Raw genomic sequence first — 21,964 nt, forward strand, 5'->3', positions numbered from 1 at the left:
GAATCAACCAAGCACTTCCTCCTTCAATGTACAGCATTCACCACACAAAGGTTAAAACATATCGGTGGTACACCTACAACGTATACAGCGAAGTGACTGGAATCGACATTAACGGACTATAGAACTTTAACAGAGTCCAAGCGCTTTGTTAAATCATAAAGGTATTGGCGATCCGACAGGAGTATTTGGCTGTCACAAATGCTGTCTAAGTGAGATTCTTTGTAGATGCGGAGATCTACCCCTTGACCTAACCTAGTGGGTTTTGTTCGATAAATAATTTTTGAAAAAAATTGAATAAAGTTTATATGGTATTAATATGGCAGTCAATGGAAAAAATAAGGAATTATGTATACAAAAAAGGAAGATTGCTGCTGAAAGTTGTTGAGAAAAGTTTCATATCGGTATATTGAATACCAATAATAACAAGGAAGTTCACTACCAGAAGGTGTGTGTATGTACAAGAAAACTTTAAAAAACAATTGAAAACTTTTGCTCCGTTTAGAAAATTAACAAGGGTTAAATTGAAAAGGTTTTCCATAAAAATAAACTTGATTGAATTATCCAAACATTGTGTAGAAGTTCAAACAACAGCTGTGTGGGAAAAAATATTAAAACAGTACAAGTTTTTTGATCCGCTAACAAAGAACTGAGACGAATCAGACATCTTTTGTATGCAAAAATACAACATATTTCCTACAACAACAACTTTAAATGCTATCAAACGGAAATTCTACTTATTATTGACTTAAAAGTGTGTATGGAAAAGTCGAAAGCAAACGAAGCAGTAATATTTTATTTCGCCATAATACAAGACTTAACGTCCTTTGCCATAGTCTTCCAAACCCCCCACTAACGACGACGACGACGACTAATATTGTTTACAAAGCAACATTGCGTTGAGCTACTTTAAAACTCCCGCCCCATCGCACACGGCACCGCACTCAGCCGCTCAGTCACTATGTGAATAATTCATTGTGGACGTTTATGACGTTGCCTTGCCATTGGTGTGTAGTAGAGTGGAGTGGAGTGGAGTACAGTACTGGGCTTAGTGTATATGTATGTATTGCCCAGGACACCGACCGCATCAAAAATACATTAATATGCAGATAGATGTCAGAGTTTCGCATGAATTTTTCATTATAAGCTACGTAATCTCAACCAGACGTAATATACGTTACGCATATCCAACTTACAAATATACGTAAGTATGTGAGAGGATATTAGACGTTACTACATTTATGTACACATGACTTAATAGTTGCGGGCAGATTTATATGGTTTATGTTGAATATATGTTTGTATGTATGTTTGTATATCTATATTTGCTCGAAATGATCACCACTCACCTGGTAATTTTAATGGTGTTGGGCTTGCCATGTATTCCTTGTGGGCCATTAGTAGCACAATGGCGACAATAATTAAATTCATATTTTCGAATTATGTTTGCAAATTTCCGTTTCCAATACTTTTGCTTCGCATACAATAGTTCAATAGCCCTCACTGGCCGTACTTTGGTGAATGGTGAATGACGGAAGTTTGCCGGCAATGGATACGTACTGCTATTTGCAGAGTACGTTATAGTTGTTGTTGTTGTTGCTGCTGGTTTCCTAAGTGTTCTTCTACAAACTGTTTGTTGTAGTCGTCGTTGTTGTTGTTGTTGTTTATATTTATGTTTATGCACTTGTATTTGTTTTTGCTTTTGCTTTTGCTTTAGCTTTTCTTGGCTTTGCCGTGGCAATCGCTTTTGTTGTGGTTGTTGTACAACTCGTTGCGGTTGTTGTTTATATGGTTGTTGTTGGTGTTGTTGCTGGTGTGGTACGCAAACGTGATGCGTGTTCGCTTGTTGCTGCTGCAGCAGCAGACTTGGTAACGACGTTAACACACTCAAAATGCAACCACTAACACGACACACTTGACCAACACAATTTTCATACTTGATTGAGGCGTGGCCGTTATTGACGTAGTCAGCGTCGCTGCCGCTGTCGTTCACGTTGTGGTGCTGGCAATTGCCAATGTCGTTGTTGTCGTTGTTACTGTTGTTGCTGGTGTGCCTGCTGTTCCTCGTGCTAATGCAGTTGTTGTTCTTTTTGCTATGCTTGTTGTTGTTGTTGCTGGTGTTGCTTATGCTGTTGATGATGTTGCTGCTGGTGTTGATACTGTTATCGTTGGTACGTTCTTGTTCTGGCGTCGTTTGTTGGCAGTAGATTACAACCAGTTTATTTGGTAACATCACCGTTTCGAACACGCCAAGCACATGTCAAAAATGCAAAAACACACACACACACGCACACATGAAATTATTTAATAACAACAACTGCTTGCCGCTTGCCACTTGTATTGCGCGTGTTTGTGGTATATTTATGTGTATGTACGTGTTGTTGTTTTTGTTGTACACGCTTGAATATTTGCTAAATTTCAGTTGTTCTAGGAAACAGAAATTTTTGATTAAATATCACAGGAGAAATACCGACCGAATATTCATACAAATTGTGTATGTATGTATTTGTTGTGGCCAATGTTGGTTTAGTTAAACACGCGCTTCGCACATATAATACACACACAAATGTGCAGCTGAAATTAAAGAAATTGTTAAAAATTAGTTTTATTTATTTCTGTGAAATTGATACAAGTATAATCGTAGTTGAAAAACAACAACAACAAAATGATATTTTTCTATTTCCCAATGTTACATATAAAATAAATCATTATATTGAATTTAAGTTTCCTATTTGTTCTCATTCGTTTAGCTGCTGAAAAAGTCCCATGTTAAGCCCTAAGGCTGTAAGCGCGTGTTCTATTGCAGTTATAACATGATTTGCCCCTAAATAATACTACATAGCTTGTCATGAAACCCTTGTTGAACCTATAGGTACATGCATATACGTACATACATATATGTGTATATAAACTAGGGCTCTTAAAATTAATCGATTAACCTCAAAACCGCTTATTCGAATATCCGGTTTGTAACCGACGACAATAACCGGTTAGCACTATTCGATTAGTCGCAATGTTACGACTATTCGAATAGTCGTTCTACTACGGTTATTCGATAGTTATACTGTCACTATTCGAATAAATGAAAATTGTTTGAAATCCAAGCAGCCCTTAATTTTTGTTTGTTTTTACTTGTGAAAATGTCAATTGTGCGCATTTATCCTGTGTTTCTGTTAATCGAATAGTCGATGACTGACGAATATTATTATTCGAATAATGACCTATTCGGTTAGTCGATTAGTCGAATACCAAGAGCTCTAATATAAACTATATGATGGGTATAAAACAAAAGCCGACTGAGAGAAATAAGAAGAATTTTTGTAAAATTTAACTTTGTTCTGAACTCACCAATAATTTTAGCCAATGACTTTGGGATTTCTGGATTATAATTTAATTAAATTGATTCAAAATGCTTAACAATTCATCTTGCATAGATTACAAGTCAATTTTTCTATCAAATAAAATACGTTTAGAAACCATAAATCTGTTTTGGTACTAGACGGGTTTTTCGACATTCCAAAGAGGTCCTATAAACTGGCATTAGTTATGAAACTTCTTCGAAAAGGCTTTATTGCTATTTGTTTAAGATTAAAAACAATAAAACAATAAAACAATAGCTGAGCTCCAAAGTTGGTATTGCAAAATTCGGGAAGTTGAAATAATGAAGGATTTCCTTAAGGGGTTAGGGGTAGTCAGGATTTTCAAAAAATTAATTTTTTCTTCTTCTTTACTCTTAAAAATATACTCTGAAAATTTGAAGTTTATCCGATAATTGCTTTCAGAGTTATTTGACAAATAACAACGAGCGCTCGGGCACTCCAACACGCTCGTGTGAAATTTGAAATGCTTTTTTCTCAAAACGTATGTTTTTTGAACTAGTGACAACTGTAACTCGAAAACCGCTCGGTAGATTTTAATGAAATTTCTGCAGCTTTTAGAATGCATAATAAACTCAGGCCTGAACCAAAGATTTTTTTTTAATTTCGATTTTTTAAGACCAATTAACTGTTGATTTTTTCCGAAAATCTAGAAAAAAATTTCCTGAGTCCGCAATTTTGTTAATTTTTGAAAAAAAAGGGTTCAGGCAAAGGATTATCTATTTATAAAACTATTTTTTTTATTCGATTGATTTTAGATGAATCTCCAAGCACTTATGATTGTCACCGCAAGGACCTTTTTTTGAAACTGGGTCAACACAGACAGCTATAACTTTGGAAATTACAACTTTTTTTTCAAATTTTCATGACTTCAAGTCAAAACATTGTGTAATAATGCCATATTATTACTTTTGTAAAATAGCATGAGTTAATAGCAAAAAAAAATTACTGAAAATTCTAATTTTTTCGTGTCTCTGACTACCCCTAACCCCGTAAAATAATAAGGAAAGTTTAGGAAAATACGAGTAGTTTCAGTTTGGTGTAGATTTTATATAAACATCCCTAAAACTATACTTTTTAACCTCAAAATTTAGTCAAATATAAAATAATGTAAATCAATAAGATAGCGCCTTTCATGTAAATGAAAGGAAATTAAATAAAAAACTACGAAGTACATATTCAGTAGTACTTTTCGTCATCGCGCTGAAAAGTAAGCTACATTTTTGCACTATTTAGAAATTAATGAATTAAAAACTTTTTTACAAGTGTTACCAATTGCAAGTAAACTGATATTTTTATACTCTCGCAACCTGTTGCACAGAGTATTATAGTTTTGTTCACATAACGGTTGTTTGTGTCACCAAGAAATATAAGAGTTAGATATGGGGTTATATATATACATAAATGATCAGGATGACGAGTGGATTTCAAATCCGGATGTCTGTCCGTCCGTCTGTCCGTGCAAACGAAAACTTGAGTAAAAATTAAGATATCTTAATGAAACTTGGAACACATGTTCCTTGGCACCCTGAGGAGGTTGCTTTCGAAAATGGGCAAAATCGGTCCACTGCCACGCCCACAAAATGGCGGAAACCGAAAACCTATACAGTGTCATAACTAAGCCATAAATAAAGTTATGAAAATGAAATTTGAAACATAGGATCCCATTAGGGAGGGGCACATTTGAATATAATTGGTTTTGAAAAGTGGGCGTGTTTCCGCCCCCAAATAGGTTTTTTGTATATAACTCGCAAACCAATAAAGCTATATAAACCAAACTTTCTGCAGTCGTTTATGTTAGCCATTTCCTTATACAGTCCGAAAATGAGAAATCGGATAATAACCACGCCCACCTCCCATACAAAGGTTAGGTTGAAAATTACTAAAAGTGCGTTAACTCACTAACAAAAAACGTCAGAAACACCAAATTTTACATAAGAAATGGCAGAAGGAAGCTGCACTGAGATTTTTTTACAAAATGGAAAATGGGCGTGGCGTCACCCACTTAAGGGTCAAAAACTATATCTCAAGACCGATTTCAATGAAATTCGGTATATAACACTTTCTTGACACCCTGATGACACGGGTGGAATATGGGCGAAATGCGTTTACAACTACGTCTACTTCCCATATAACTCAATTTTGAAATCTTTTGATTCGTTTTGAAGAAATATGCCTTCCATTTTCGCTATTTTTCGTTTAATCACTGTATTGATTAATTGCCAAGCCTCTGCTTTTGATGAGTATCGAAACTCTTTTACGACAGATTTTAATTTGAAATAATCTTCCTAGAAAAATATTAAAATTTAAAACAAAATTTGACAAATAGAATGTTTAAAGAACACACATTCCCCCCTATTGCGAGTGTCGATTGGCAGTAGAATAGACTCCAGCTAATTGAATCGATTCGATTTTATTTTGCTATTTTGATCGACAAAATTCTAAAATTTCTAACGATTGAAAAATGTTTGACAACAAATGAGCGATTGAAAAGCATTCACAGTCGATGGTTAAGCGACTCATCGACCATTATAATAGTTCCTGTAGTCGATAATCGCTCATTAGTCGACTATCTACTGCCACCCGACATTCACGATAGAGGTGTTTATTTATTTTTAATATGCTGAGGTACACATTTTCTTTCCCAAATGCATAAAACAATACAAATGGTTAGTATTAATATTGTTTTTGTTTTTTTATGTGTTCGAGTTTTGACTTCTAAAAATATATTCAATCAGCACGAAAAGCACAGATTTGAGAAGAATGATATTTTCTATGATCTTGTGGATATATATTATTCAATTATAAGTTATAAAATCAAGTAGGATTTGGTTTAGGATGATCTGTGAGAAGTCTCTTTAAATAAGAAAAAAATATTATTGTTAACGATATACGGACAAAACTTCCAGCAATTGTAATGTGAAAAACCTTAACACAACTACACTGAACTCCAGTAGTAAACCCACAATTAAATAATCATATATTATTTCTCCCCTTAATAAACACCGCTAACTGGTTAGGCGTTGAACCGCGCGCACACACACACACACGCACTTAACTAATAATGAAATAAAAGTTGCGAAAAGTATGCCTATTAGGTGCTTAGATGCGCTAATTAACTCACCTCGAAGTGGCTACACTCACCACCAACACCAACAACAACAACACAACACAGCGCAAAGTTGGAGGGGACGTATAAGTAATGCAAAAAACAGGCAGGAAAGGAAAATAATAATAATAATAATGAAGTAAAGTAACACAAAAACAAAAACAAAGCAGGCGAGTGAAATGCGTGTAGAAGTAATGAAAATAAAAGTAACGATCATCAAATGCACAAGTAGAAGTAATAACTGTCACATTGCAACAATTAATCCATTACAGTCAACTGTTGGCCAAGCCTTGGCCAACTCAGCGAGCACAACATGGCTGCTACTAGGGTGTGTGTGTGAATGAGTGTGCGCGCATATTACACACCTCAATTCATTTTGAGGAAGATAGTTTTACCTATGAGTGATATTTATGTATATATGTGTGGATGTGTTATATGTATGTGTGCAGTTACATGTGTGCGCTCGCCCATATGGCTAATGCGGGTGTCATGAGTATGTAAGTACGTATTTGTGTGTCTACTTGGTTAGCCACTCGTGAAGCGTAGATAGACGCGTAATTCCCGTATAATTGAGTACAAGAATAACCAAACTTATCCGACGGATACACGACGTCGTACAAAAAAGGCAGCGAAAACACACACACAAACAAGCATACATATATAAATGTGTGTTCAAAAAATAACGGGAATTTTGTTCAAAAGTCCAATTGTCAATTTTATTTTTCCTTTCATCTTGATTCCTTTGCCTGTAGCAGCCGCTAAAGTTAGACATTTTACTCGAAGTGAACTCGGTGATTTTCGTGTCTTAAAAACCCGCTCGTTTCGTTGCTTTTTCGTGATTTTTTTGCCAAAAATAATACTATAACGAAGGCCCAGCCTTCATATTCGTCAGACTCCCGGACACTGTGTGACTTTTTTCGATTTCCAAAAATAATGAGAGCCTTAAAGGGCCTTCGTTTCACAAGCAAACGAGATATCGCTGAAAGAGCCAAAGGTTATCCCAAAAATTGAGTTTGAGAAGTATTTCGAGGATTGGCATAATATCATTTTTTGAAGGCGACAACATTACATACAGACGTATAAAAAAAAATATTTTTTCCAAAAACCGAAAATTCCCGTTATTTTTTGTACACACGTCGTACTCATATAATATGCCAGTAAGTACGTAGTAGAAATAAGCTTACGTTGAACAAAGTTGATGTGCGGTGCTGTGGCTATTGCATTAGCAATTGAAGCTGGTGGGACGCTGATAAAGTACATACGGGCTAGAATACTGGCAGCTGGAGGAAACCCACCTAACAAGTTTGAAGCCAAACACAATCAAAACAAAAAGAGAAAAACCATCATCAAATCGTCGTGCCAACCAAATAACTAACAAAGCGAACAGCCAAACAGTCAAGCGGTTGAGCCGTAACTCACAGGTACCTACATACAAACAGACATATATGTATATGTACATACAAACATTTTTATATAGACAGACAGATAGATACAACTCGCAATCATACATTCGAGCTTAGACCATAGAGGAGTCGAACACGGGTAGCCAGCAGGAATGAAGCATAGAAGATGAAATCGGAAAGCCATATACCATGCAAGAGTACTAACATTCGAAACACACATACATACTTATAGACAAATGTACAACTTTAGAGCCATAGCATCTACGGCCAAATGTCAGTTTGTATATATGTATGTATGCTTGTGCTTACTTTGGAAGGTGTCTCTAGGTGTTTGTGGCGCATTCATTCGTATAGAATGTAAGAGAAAGAGAACGCGCGCAAATACAAAATGATTTTCATAAAGGAAGAGCAAATAAAATTCACTAACGACTCGCTAAAACGTAAAACAAAAACCTAAAACAACAATAGCAATACCAAAAGGAAAATAACAGCAACAACAACAAACAAATGAACAAAGCACACAGCATTTTCCAAGCTAAGAGCGCTTCTCAATCAAATGAAAAAAAAACGCTAACTAACAATACGCTACGCTAACCAACCAACTAACTATATATATGTGTGTATATATATGTAAGTATGTAAGCATATTCTCGTTGTTTGTGGCGCTCAAGAGCATGGAACATGGAGTGAAAAAAGAGCGCGCGAACGCAACAACATAAGCGCGAAAGCATGCGCAGTGCCTTACTGTTTACGCGATTCATGTACTTACATCTATACATACATATAATACACAAATATATATCTATATATATACTATACTATACATACAAACAAGCATACCAAATGGCGTATAGATATATAGCTTTGGTGGGCTGGTGGGTTGTTGGGCTGTTTTTAAGGCTGTTTTGTGAGTTGTTGTTTGCCGTGCGGTTAACAGACATACACATACAAACATAAAAATATACACACACAAATACATAAGAAAACTCACAAACTCCATCAGTCGCTGGCAGGCAATGCAACAAAGTTGGTAGTTCATGGTAACTGCGCTACGTTTTGTTGGAGCCAAGTGCTCGTTTATAAATGTATATATGTCTGTTTGTCTGTATAAGTACAAATGTCTGTATATTTGGTGAGTTGCCGAGTTTTAAGTTGATTAAGAAAGCATTGCAAATACTCGTACTGATGATTATAACATATTATTATTGCTGTACTTCTTTGTTTGTATATTTATATGCATATATGTATGTATATATGATTGTATGTATGTGTGTTGGTATCTTTTTATAATGTGCTAACTTACGGGCTTATGTAAATATGTGCTAATGTGCTTCTTAAAATAGATATGTACATACATACATATTAGCAAATAAATAAATATATTAATGCGATTCTGACCAAACAAATATGTCAGTTGTACTTGCATATGTACATACATATATTTGTTTGACAATACTTATGTACATTTGTTCTTATTGAAGGATTTGAGTAAATTGCAATTTTATTGAAACGAAAAATAATTTATATATAATATATAAATATCTCCCTATGTATAAAACGCCACAGAGCTCGAATCTGGCTATACTATAGATCTTTGAAAGGTCTTGACATAACCTACAAAACGACGCTATGCATTATTAGTTTGGATATTGCGTCCAACTAAGCCAAAATTCGCGCTATTTTCAAGTTTTCCTTCGTTACAAGCAAATTCGCTAGAGAAACATTCCGTGAGATTATTGGTATTTTGGGGGATGATACTCTATCACTTCGAACAGCGAAGGAATGATTTCGACGATTCAGAGCGGGTGAAAACGATACCATGGATAAGCCAGCCGGCGGAAGACCTGTGACGACGAATACCGGACAAATCATGGAAAACATCGAGTTAGATGATACCAGGCGATGGGAGTTAGTCACCAAACCATTATAAACCATCTGCAGAAGGCTGGATACACATAAAAGCTTGATGTTTGGGTGCCGCATGATTTGAATCAAAAAAAAACCTTCTGGACCGAATCAAAGCCTGCGATATGCTGCTGAAACGGAACAAACTCGACCCATTTTTGAAACGGATGGTGACTTGTAACGAAAAATAGATCACATACGATAGTATCAAGTGAAAACGGTCATGGTCGAAGGCCAGTGAATCGAATCGAAGGCCCGACAGTGGCCAAGCTGGGATTGACGATCAGGAAAGTTTTGCTGTGTGTTTAGTGGGATTGGAAGGGAATCATCCACTATGAGCTGCTCCCATATGGCCAGACGCTTAATTATACCATCTACTGCGTACAACATAATCGCTTGAAGCAAGTGATCGACCAGAAGTGTTCAGAATTGGCAAAAGGAAGGATGTAGTGTTCCACCAGGGCAACGCCAGACCATACACTTCGTTGATGACTCGTCAGAAGCTACTGGAGCTCGGATGGGAGGTTTTATTGCATCCACCATATAGCCCGGACATAGCGCCAAGTGATTATCATATTAAAAAAATATGAATTTATTTTTAAATATTTCGAAAAAAATGTATTCCAATTAAATTAAAAAAGAAATAATAATTGAACAAATAAAAACAAATATGAAACTATTTTGAAATGTTCACAGCAGCGTAGCTATATTGGCTTCTAAGGCCAAGATTCCGCCTCAGTCTGAAGAACGAGTTACTAACTTATTATGTACTTGGGCCGATCTGAATGTATAACATTCAAATCTGGAGCAGTTATTTAGTCATTTAAATTTAAAAATAACTCAAGCTTTACAGAATAAAGATCTACGCACCATTGTGGGACCCCCACTTGCTATGTGAAAAACGATAGCCTATACCAAGATCTAAACTCACTGCTCACTGTAAAGGAAACAATCGACGAATTTAGCAGACGTTATCTCTTCCATTTGGTGTACCATGAAAATATATATACGATCCAACTGCTTTACACGCCTTTAAAATGGGACTGACGAATCGAGATGACTGCAGTAATTATCAAGAACAAGGTATAAGAGAAACAATGGAGCAGCTCTCGTGCGCTTGTCCTGCAATGTCAAGACAACGGTTCCAACATTTTGGGGCCCCACAGTACTAGAATCTGGAAGAGGTAATGTTAGTAAAACTTCAGAACCCACTAAAATTCGCTAAGTACAGGCATCCTAAAGGATGACTACTCCTCATTAACTACGTGACAGCACTCCATCTGGTATAGCAAAGGACCAAAACTGGGCCATGTGTGGCTTTAGCCAACTAGACTAACCGAACCTAGCTGCTAGATAATAGTTTGCAATTTAGAAGATTGAAAAGAACCTTTCAATCTAGATCTCTCTCTCAATTTGTAAATTTTTTTGTATTTTTTTTAATTCCATAATACCATAATTTATCCTCATTGTATTTAGTTATTCTTTTTATAATTGGACAGATAATAAATATATATATTAAAATTGATAAAAAAAAAATTTCAAAAATTCTATTCACCAATTTTACAATAACTACATTGTAGAAATAACAACAACAACCAAAATTTAGAGCTTTTCTGTTTTTGTTATTTTTATTCAATTTGAAACTATACATTCTAGACTATATTCATGTACCGCCGCTGCAAAATAATATCCTTTAGCTGCATTTCTCATTATTTTATCAAACCTCTCGAGCTGTATAGCGACGATTCAAGCACTTCTATTTGCATTGTCTTTCTCATAATCAACAAAAAACAAGAAGTTAATTTAGAATTCAAAATTATTTACCAGCATAATTTAAATGAAAGCCACTGTTCAGATAAAATTAAGTTTAATGTAGCATGAAGTGATTTATTTTGAGAACTTTTTAATCACGATTATCCGTATATCCGTGAATTTTAGCATATTTCTGATTTCATTTATCTCATGAAAACATTTATTATTTCCTGGATTTCTAATTGGCCATAAATATGGTGTATTTCTAATGAATTTGTTTTGTTTTATTTAACCAAAACCAAGCAGTTGGCATTCGTTCAAAGAGAAGGCAGAATCATAAACAAGTAAAAAAAATTAAAACTAACCAAAAATAATTATTTTTATCTTATATTTATGTTTGTTTTTTACAATTGAAGGTGACTCTTTAATTAACATAGCGTTAATACTTCATACCCAAAGGCATAACACTTACTATAGTATATGTGGACATACATCTACCACACATACATACAGCTATATACATGTGTGCTTGTATTTATTTATTTTTATTATTTTTTAAGAATAACTCCACAGTTAAAGTTCGTTAAAAGCGCTTTTAAAGAATTCGCTTTAAAATGGTAAGCAGCGCAGAAGAGGAAGAACGAGCCAAAAAAAGATGAAACCGAATGAGTTGATGATCTCATAAAATTGCGAGTATTCTTCCCTCGTTTCTTAAGCTGGCCTCATTTCATATTTAAGTATTTGAGTATTTGCTTGGAATCGGCGTTCGGTTGGTTGCCATTAATTAGCGATACAAAGGCAAGAAGACATATTTATATATGTATATGTGCATCTAATTATATACTGTACTAAAATTTGTATGTAAACGGATTAATATAACGCTCGAATTCCACAATTATAATCTTTGCACACGCTCATTTGCCTTTGACGATGCGGTAATAATTGAAAGGGGGAAATCGGGTTTGCAATCGTGACTTTAAACAAATTTAAATGGTGAATTTAAATGGCGAAACAGGAAATGGCTTAGTTTATGCAACCTATTGAACTAAGTTTGGCTTAAACGGTGGATTAGCAGATCGAAGAACACTAGCTTTATTCAATATTAATTTGATAATTTAGAACACATCACAGATTATACTCATAGCATTTTCTACTTCACGCAAAATTTCTGATAATAAGAAGTACTTAACCATATAGGGTTCTATCAAAGAACTATGGCTGGGTGGAGTATAAAATAAATCGTACGGACAATACGGCAGCATTAGTGATCTTGTCATCTTCAAAAATAATTTCCAACTTCGTTGGTTTCCATAGGATGGTGATAAGTTCTCTGACCAGACAAATAGTCTGGTTCGTAAGTCCTCAAGATAACAATTTGGAACTTAGAGTCAATAAGAAATCGATCATCCATCTGATAAGAAAGTGTGAGACTCTTTCATATAAATATATAATTTAAGACACAGCATTAATAAGAGAAAATACGAACAAAATAATGTTCTAATCTAGAAGATGTAACCTTGTAATGCAAGAGTCATTATGGCATTAACAAAATTCACTATTTTAGACACGGCCAAAAAATCAAGCAACATCTCCATCCACTGGTCTAATTTGTTAACTTACATAGTCTTTTTATTTATCTGAAATCATATCTCTGTCTGAATCATATATTATATTTTGTATTATAAAAGATTTTCGAACAGCTTTAGTTGTGTTCTATAGTGATACATATGTCTCTAGTCCGGATCATTGTAATTCTAAAAAAAATTGTAGAAATTTGTCTCAAACATATAGTAATTTTCTTCTTCTCTTCATATTTTCATTGTCTCTTGTATTCTCGCTTTCTCTCTCTTGTGTCACTCAGCTCAGCATATAAAATGCAGAGTCTTCAATGATGGACATATCAGACTAAGCGCGACTAATCGCGAGGATTTTCAAAAAAGTGAGATCCAAAAAGTTTTTGCTTAGATCACGTAAAGACGAGGCATTCCAAAGGGAAATTTTGGAATAATTTCAACTCGTGCTCCTCCAGTAGCAAGCGTTTGTTAAAATTTAGTTAGAACCCAGCTAGTTTGCCTTTACTGTAAGCGAGGAGCTCTCTAGACCTCTTGCGATAGTGGTACTCCTACCTCTTCCCATCTCTTCCATATCTAGCCTTGCAAATTTAACAGCCTTGCAATCTTCTGCGATTCAGTTGTGGCCAGGTATACAAACTAGCCAGATGGCGAAGTGGTTCGATACCATTGATAATGGGACAGGCTTCCTTTTACCCGTCTCGAGTGCATAGTCAGCGAGCTCAAGGCCAGTATTACAGCTTTACTATCAGAATAGTCACTTCTCTAAGGTTAGAGAAGAAGAAGCTAATTTCTTCGAGTTTCAAAATACATCTGACGTTGGACTTAACCAAAGAAGCTTAACAACATTCTGTCTTATAAAGTTTTACTTCTTCAAGTTGCTCTCAAGAGACTTTTTCAGCCTCCTTCCTCTTTTGAAAGTCATGGGTACCACGAAACTTTTACACTCTGTAAACACTTGATCAACTTACATTTATCACACCCGGAAAGCAGAGTCAATAACTCAATCAGCTCGCGCATAATAACAATAATAATAATAACAATAATTTTTGTTGACCAAAAACTTGACTCTTTCGCCAGGTCCAATTTGCGTTCACACGTAATGACATTAACTTGAGCGTTATTTATGTATGCGCGCCGTATGTGCGGATGTACGGAAATGTGCAAACGATGAAAATGTTTACAACTTCATTTATTAGCGCCTGACGACGGCCATAGACACGAGAATCAAGCCGAGCAAAAACTATTTCACGTGGAAAAGTCACACTAGGCAGCGGCGAGGGACTGCAGCACTAATAATATTATTATTCACTGCGCTTTCGACTACACTCTTTTTCACACTCACCAACAACGGAAAACAACAAAACCAACAATGGAGTGTGTGTGTGTCGACACTCAATGAATTCGCCTCCTCTTGTTTCTGGCGCTTTTTTCAGTGTGCGCTTGTGAGTGTGTGTTCTTGGTCCAACCGTTACCCAGCCTTTTTATCATAGTTAAACACTGAATATAAAATGTGCTCGTCGTCGTCGTCGTCGGCGCGACCGCCTCCACCATTGCAATGGCTGCCATCGCTGCCATGAGTTTGACGCTTTTAAACGTAGCAGAGCCATTTACTTTGTTGTAGGCGAATTTGTTTGCTGTAATGGGGAGTCGACTATAAAATGCTCATAAAATTCTTTGAAAGTAATAAATTTTACTGATTTCTATTATTATTTTGCTCGTCGTCGTTATTGCCCACGTCGCGTCGTCGCAGCGGCGAGTAGACAAAAGGCGAAGAAGAAACTGTAAAAATTGCAAAATTACTGCAAGCAGGCAAGTGTCTGAAGTGCCAGCAGGGTTACATGAAGGCGGCGGCATGTTGAAAGCGCCTTCGCGACAAATACCCGCACTCCCACAGAACACAGACCCCAAGAAGACAAGAAGGGCGGGTGAGTGGGTGAGTGGGTGAGTGGTTGAGGGGGGGGGGGGGGGGGGGGTTGCTCAAAAACAATAGTAAACAAGAACAATCATTGATTTTCTGTCACACATAAAAGTTGTCTTGAATTATTAATTAATAAAACGACAAACAATGGACGGACACAGTGATGATAAGTTGATAAGTTCAATTGTGACAAACTGGCTGGCAAAACAAAGCGACAACAAAGACTCGCTCATCGTAGACGAGCACAACAAGCGTAGGCCAGGTATGCTGGTAGAGTGGTCGTCGTGTCAAAGTGCGCATCCATCTCGAGACTTTCGCAAAGTTCCTTTTTGTTTATGTACATTTGTGTTGATTAAGTTACCTGCGGGCATACAACTTTACGGACATTAATATCTATATGTATCTATGGTTGTGGTTGTTAGTTATATAAGTGTTCGTAAATTACAAATTACAAGGTGCTTGTTGAAGTAGATTAGGTCAAGTGATGTGGGTATATAGAGGGGGTAGAAATGGATGAGGGTACCCGCAAAAGAAGTTAAAATGACAAGGTATTCTATTCTCGCTGAAATAGCATTTCGGACACTTCCTACTCATTTTCTCTTAAAACTAATCAAACCTCAAATATCTTCAAAAGTAGACGAAATTTTTTGAGCCCAGAAACTTCGACAATGGATATTTAGCACTACCGACTAGGTTTCAATCAGACAATAATCACTCAGAACCCCCTTAAACTAAGGAGTGTCGAAACTTACTGAGTAGATGAAACCTATTACACCTCTCTTTATCCACCACAGACCATGACTGAAGCTCTGGGATTCATCTCATTATCCACTCAGCTTACGACAGACACAACTCCAACCCGGTCACAGTTTTTTATAATGATAAGATCTTCCTTGTAAGTTCATCAACTTTATAGTCTCCAATTATGACCAAGCGTATATATGTATGGGGCTTATAAGTAAATATCTCTATGTAATTGAGCTTGAACTTAAGAAGTCCTTGGACTAGAGTCCTAAAGACACATACAGAAATATAAGTTCCAATACGCGCTTAGTTCTTTTAAAGAAAAATAGCTGCACTTAACAAAGAGTCTTCGACGTTAAATTACCATACAGATTTATTGTATCTTGAATCATTCTTTAATAAGCACCCCCCACCGAACCCGACTTCATCTAACGAAACGGATCCGAATTTCGTCCGATCAAACTCGGTAGCATTTTCTCGCCATACAACAACAAAAAACTTATATCTCATTTTCTCCATAATATCTATCCCAACGACACATCTCTCACAGATCTCACTTGGACAGTTTTGAGCGTTGTTCTTTGCCAATAAACTTCTAATGGATCTACAAGACCCTTATGATTTGCAAAAGTGTTTGGAATCTTTTACAAACTTCTTGAGTCTGCTAATGTCAATTCTAGCCAGTGTGCTAGATTCGCTGAAGGTTAGTCCTCCAAGGTGTTTCAACATCAGTCTGGGAAAATCTGGGCATTGCAGGAGGAAATACTTATATGATTCCACCTCGCCTTCCTCCAAACAGCTTTCGCAACTTACATCTGCCTGGAGCTCTAGTCTCAACGTTAACATGCCTTTCGGGCAATGTTCAGTAAGCACACCAGTAATCGTGCCAAGATGGCGAGAACTGAGAGAAAGCAGTTCCTTTTACGCTCCACTGCGGGCCAGCTCGACCTCGGACATCGCAATGGCACAGGTGCTAATTGTTGTCCAGCGCTTATTGAGCTCATGCGATTTCTGTAAGTCCAGCGCTCTTGCAGTGGACCTCTTCAAGTGGACTATGGACTGCCTCACAGGTATTAGAGTTCAAATGACTCGATGACCCAAATGTTTCAGGGATGAATTTAAAGTTTCTATTAGTACTGTAAATTATTATATAAGGTACAACCGTAGATAAATAAAATATTCTATGTACAACCGAATTAAAACACCAAAACCTTGCAATTTGGACTTCGAAAAAAACACTTAATTAATATGTCTGTTAACAAATCGATTGACAATTAACTAGCCTCAAATCACAAATATTTGTAAACAAATCTAAGTTATGAAATACTTATTTAAAAAAAAATGTGTGTAAATACGCCACAAAAACCACCGAACCTGTTTGCCAATATTTATATACACACATTATTTCTAATAAATTTAGAAGTTAGAGTCATTTTTCGGACTCTAGTTGACTTTTCAACCAAGCAAGCAAGCTCGGCGCTCAACTTGCCTCCGCAGTTATTGGTGGGTCGGCAATTTGGAAGACAAACCGACGTGGACCGTCGTCCTGCTGGCCATGATGGTCTGCGCTACGCAGTAACCAGTAAATGGGCATGTGTAAGTTTGTTACCCAATTACAGTTTGAAAAGTAGGAAAATGAAACGGTCCAGAAATCCCCAACTCACTGCCAATACATACGTTCAGTGTTATAAGCATAGCTATGTGGGATGTGTATGTGTTTATGGAATGGCAGTGAATGTTCGTGCATTTACTTAAAACAGACAGAGCCGTCCGTCAGTTCGTCAACCAAGCAGAAACGGTAATTACCAGCATCAATTTCATTTAATAACAGATTCTTTTCTCATTCTCATTTCCCCTTTCTTTGTTGACTATGCGTTGCGCTGCTGTGCGCTGTGCTAGCCACACAAAGACACACACACATTTATTTCCTACTGACTTCAACTTGACGGTGTTGATTTTCCATGTTGAGCGAAATGCGTTCCTTTGCACATATATATATGTATGGCGGTTGTTGTTGTTTTTGTAAATCTTTATTGTTGGCGCTCCTCCATTAATTCCACCTTTACGACGTTGCTTCTTAAGCTACTTGGCCTACGCTTTTGCATATTTGCTTTTGTGTCTACTTATTAACCAAAAAACACCATAAACAACAACAACACTAACAACAAGCAGCAATAGTGTGTAATACAAATAGCGAAACGGTTGACGTTTCTGCATAGCTGGTTTACAACAACAACAACAACATCACTAACAGCTTTAGCCACGGCTATGAAGGTGAACCACTAACACTTTAACAATTTATTTTGTAAAACCATTTTTTATGTTTTGTTTGTTGGTTGTTGTTGTTGTTGTTGTTTTGCACCAAACAAATAAGGTAGCTCGCTAGCTAGTTGAGTATCACTCTTTATAGTATTCACATAGAAACGCATAATTTTGCCATTTATGTTAGGCACACGTGCACGCCAACAAACACGAAAAAAAAATATTTACACCAACAACAACAAATACATACATACATACAATATTAACATATGCGTTTTAACGCCACAAAAGCGTTTTAAGCGCAAAGTAAACTGTTGTATGTAATTAGCTGTGTGTTTAAGTGTAATTTTAGCAGTCACTGTCGCATGTTTGTTGTTGCTTGTTGGTCAAATACATTTGATACGCATGTGGAGGTAAGTAAGTAAGTAAGTAAGTTATTAATAAAATAGAAATATGATGTGCATAATTTTCATTGCCAAACTGCACACTCTTACATACATATATACACGAGTACTTGTGTACTTATTTTTAGCATTTTTTCTTTTGTTGCTGTGAAGCCTTGCTTTTTAGTCTCATTATCCATAGACTTACTTATTGTAAACAAAGCAGTTGTCCCCAAGAATCGCAGTTGAGTTTGATGGTCAGCTTTATATTGAAAATCGCACTCATAAGCGGTCTCTGTAGTAACTGCATTGTCTTAAAATAAAAACCTATCAAAATATTCGCTATAAAGGGTTAAGAAGAAGAAGAAGAAGGACCTAAAAGTTTAAAATAAACTCCACAAAGCCTTTATATTTTATATTAAGTTTCTTCACATCCTAAATAATTGAAGGTATTAGAAAAACTTCCTCTGATGAGATTGACTGTATAGCTGAGTCTTGGTGGCAACAATCCCTGGCTTGCTCAACAACCAGACAAACCATGGCCTGAATGGAATAAGAGCCGCAATGTGTCTACTATTGAAATTTAAAAGAAATTATATAAGAACCCATGTAGGAGTGTCAACAGGCCACAGTCTGATTGGAAGACATGCCAACAGACTGGAGTAATCTCACAATGATTACTGTAGAAGCTGCCGAGAAGTAAACGAAAAAGAGACTATAGCATTTGTATAAGTATCCCTATTATCTGTGGCGGCTTACTCGACCATGTCACGGAAATGCATATATAAAATTCTCTGAATTATATAACTTTATCATGACCACAGAGTGGTTCAGACAGAACATAATAGTATGACCGCTTTGATTTTACAATATTACACCTGTAATTGCTTAATTCTTTTGAAATATCTTCTAAACTAAAGGATACTTTTAGGTTCAACCAGCCGAACTACCATACTCAATCGACCCCTGAGTAATGTAAATAATTTGATGATTTGAAGTTATCAGAAATTATTATAACAAATTTCAAATCATACAAAATTAACGTTTCCTATGTAACGGGAGCAGTCGGCGCATTCGCGTCTTGTCTCCCACGTCACTGTTGACAGTCATAACTTCGAGGTCGTAGATAATTTCGTATATCTGGGAACCAGCATCAACAACACGAACAATGTCAGCCTCGAAATCCAGCGCAGAATAACTCTTGCCAACAGGTGCTACTTTGGACTGAGTAGGCAATTGAACAGTAAAGTCCTCTCTCGACGAACCAAAATCAAGCTCTATTCCCGTCCTGCTTTACGGTGCAGAAGCTTGGACGATGTCAACATCAGATGAGACGACACTAGGAGTTTTCGAGAGGAAAATTTTGCGTAAGATTTATGGTCCTCAGAACATTGGCAACGGCGAATGCCGCAGACGATGGAACGATGAGCTGTACGAATAATACGACGACATTGACATAGTTCAGCGAATAAAAAGACAGCGGCTACGCTGGCTAGGTCATGTTGTACGAATGGACGAAAACACTCCAGCCCTGAAAGTGTTCGATGCAGTACCCGCCGGAGGAAGCCGAGGAAGGGGAAGGCCTCCACTCCGTTGGAGGTACCAGGTGGAGAGCGACCTGGTTACACTTGGGATCTCCAACTGGCGCCGAACTGCGAAGGAGAGAGAGAGGTGGCACACTATCGTCGATTCGGCTATAACCGGCTAAACGGTTGCAACGCCAATCACATCCCATACATGTAACGGGAGCTTTTTTAAACGATTGGTTTTCAATGATTCCTCTTTTTGAAGTTGATCTTTTTTAAAGCTGGTACTTGATTTATACTCAGTTTGCTTTGCTATTTCATAATTAATAGATTTACTCCATAACAACGTTTATTTGTGACATACCCCAATTGCTGCACAAATTGGTCGAAAATTGGGCCTCTCGGCGAGAATTTATTTAAGCCAGCCGCAGCGGTCACTTGTCAGAAATCATTTTTAAAACATAATGGCGAACACTTATCTTTATTATTTAAAACTCAATTTTGAATTCCATCTTATTCCTTCACTTTATAATGTACACATAAGGAACCAATGAAGATTGCGGAATAACTGTAACTTCTCAATGACTCGGATATTGAATATGAAGAATTCAGTGCCGCATGGTAATTTTTCACCGAAAATATCGATAAATATCTCAGATATTTTAATTTAATTCAGGGGTTTCTGTTTTCTTCTAATAATGTATCTATGTACTAAAAATGGTTAAATCGAGTCACAACTATCCCTAGAAGGATTGTCTGGTAGAGTTTAAAGTTAGTTAAAAGCGAGCTTGTAGCTTTCTACCATAAGAAGTTATCGGAAGTGGTGTTAGGAATTGGTATAAATTGAGAAATATATTTGCATTTTTTCTACTACTTTATCATCTTTCCTCGTTTATATTGTTATTTGTATTTCTAAACTTCCGAAGTAAAACCTATTCGCAGTGGCTCAAAATATTAGGACACACTTTACGAAATGCATAAAAAAAAAAAAAAACAATTATTAATTCGTCTACATTAATGTTGAAAATAACCACTATGCTTATAAAACGGCGGCCCTTCATGACTATCTTTGTTTTTGGAAATAGGAAAACGTCACACGAAGTCATGTCTGGCGAAAATCAAGTCTAGAGCATCGTTCCAGTATTGTTTTTGTGCAAGAATTCACGAACAATCACCGAAGTGTAACCTTTTAAGAAACGAAAATCGCAGAGCTCATCAAATCACATCTAATCTTAGCGGCTGCCCCAGACAAAGTAAGCAATGAATATCGTTGAAAAATTACCGCACCTCAGGGGACAATTGACAATTGGACTCTCCAAATTCCAAATTTCACATTCCCTGTTTTTAAACGAACGTATAATGATCAAACTTCACCTTCTATAATATAATGAAAGATATCATCTTCGGAGCTAGACTAAAATAACTTTTTGCGAAATCTTTAGAATATTCCTTAAAACTTTCAAAAAAGTTTTGATATTAGTAATTAGGGCTGAACTTGTTATTTTTCAAATTAATATATGGGATTTTTACTACAGACCCTAATGTGAAAAATATGATATATTATTGCTTTCTTTATTTGTTTTTAATCATTCAAAGCGCAGTGACTAAATATATAAAAAATCTTAAAACCATTCTTCTCAACTAAAACATGATTTAAGATGATAATATGATAAACTCTAAAAAAGCTCAAAGAACTTATAACCCGCCATTAATAATGTAATTCTCACGAGTTTATACATAACTTTTTGAAGCATCTTGTGACGTTTCGTAGTATCGAAAACCTTAAGAACATTGCTGTCAAACGTAGATTTCTACAGCTTTGATAGTAAAATTAACTTTAAAAGGCTTTATTCTACTTCTTTTCTAAGTTCTTTTGTTCTGAAACAAGTCTCACAGTGGAATAATGCGATGCATACAATTATCTACTTTTCTTGACCAAACCGTCGGGATTTTTATTTTTTTATTTCTGTAGTTATGTTAATTTCTATACCGTTTTAATATAATTTTAGATTCA

The 21,964-nt window shown here is 36.2% G+C and overlaps 2 protein-coding genes across 5 annotated transcripts in view; one reads left to right on the top strand and one right to left on the bottom strand.

Annotated features, from left to right (window-relative positions):
* The window catches only part of LOC105211959 (disintegrin and metalloproteinase domain-containing protein 10), an 87,971-nt gene extending 86,400 nt beyond the window's left edge, over positions 1-1,571 (bottom strand). For both annotated transcript variants that reach the window (XM_054225593.1, XM_054225594.1), the window contains exon 1: positions 1,347-1,571. In XM_054225593.1, the coding sequence (XP_054081568.1) occupies positions 1,347-1,428 (82 nt within the window). In that variant the 5' untranslated portion in view covers positions 1,429-1,571. The remainder of the gene's footprint in view (positions 1-1,346) is intronic.
* LOC105211945 (histone-lysine N-methyltransferase PR-Set7) overlaps positions 1-21,964 on the top strand; it is a 117,888-nt gene that overhangs the window by 87,993 nt on the left and 7,931 nt on the right. The window lies entirely within an intron of this gene.

Source organism: Zeugodacus cucurbitae, chromosome 2, assembly GCF_028554725.1.
Source record: "Zeugodacus cucurbitae isolate PBARC_wt_2022May chromosome 2, idZeuCucr1.2, whole genome shotgun sequence".
NCBI classification, from domain to species: Eukaryota; Metazoa; Arthropoda; class Insecta; order Diptera; family Tephritidae; genus Zeugodacus; species Zeugodacus cucurbitae.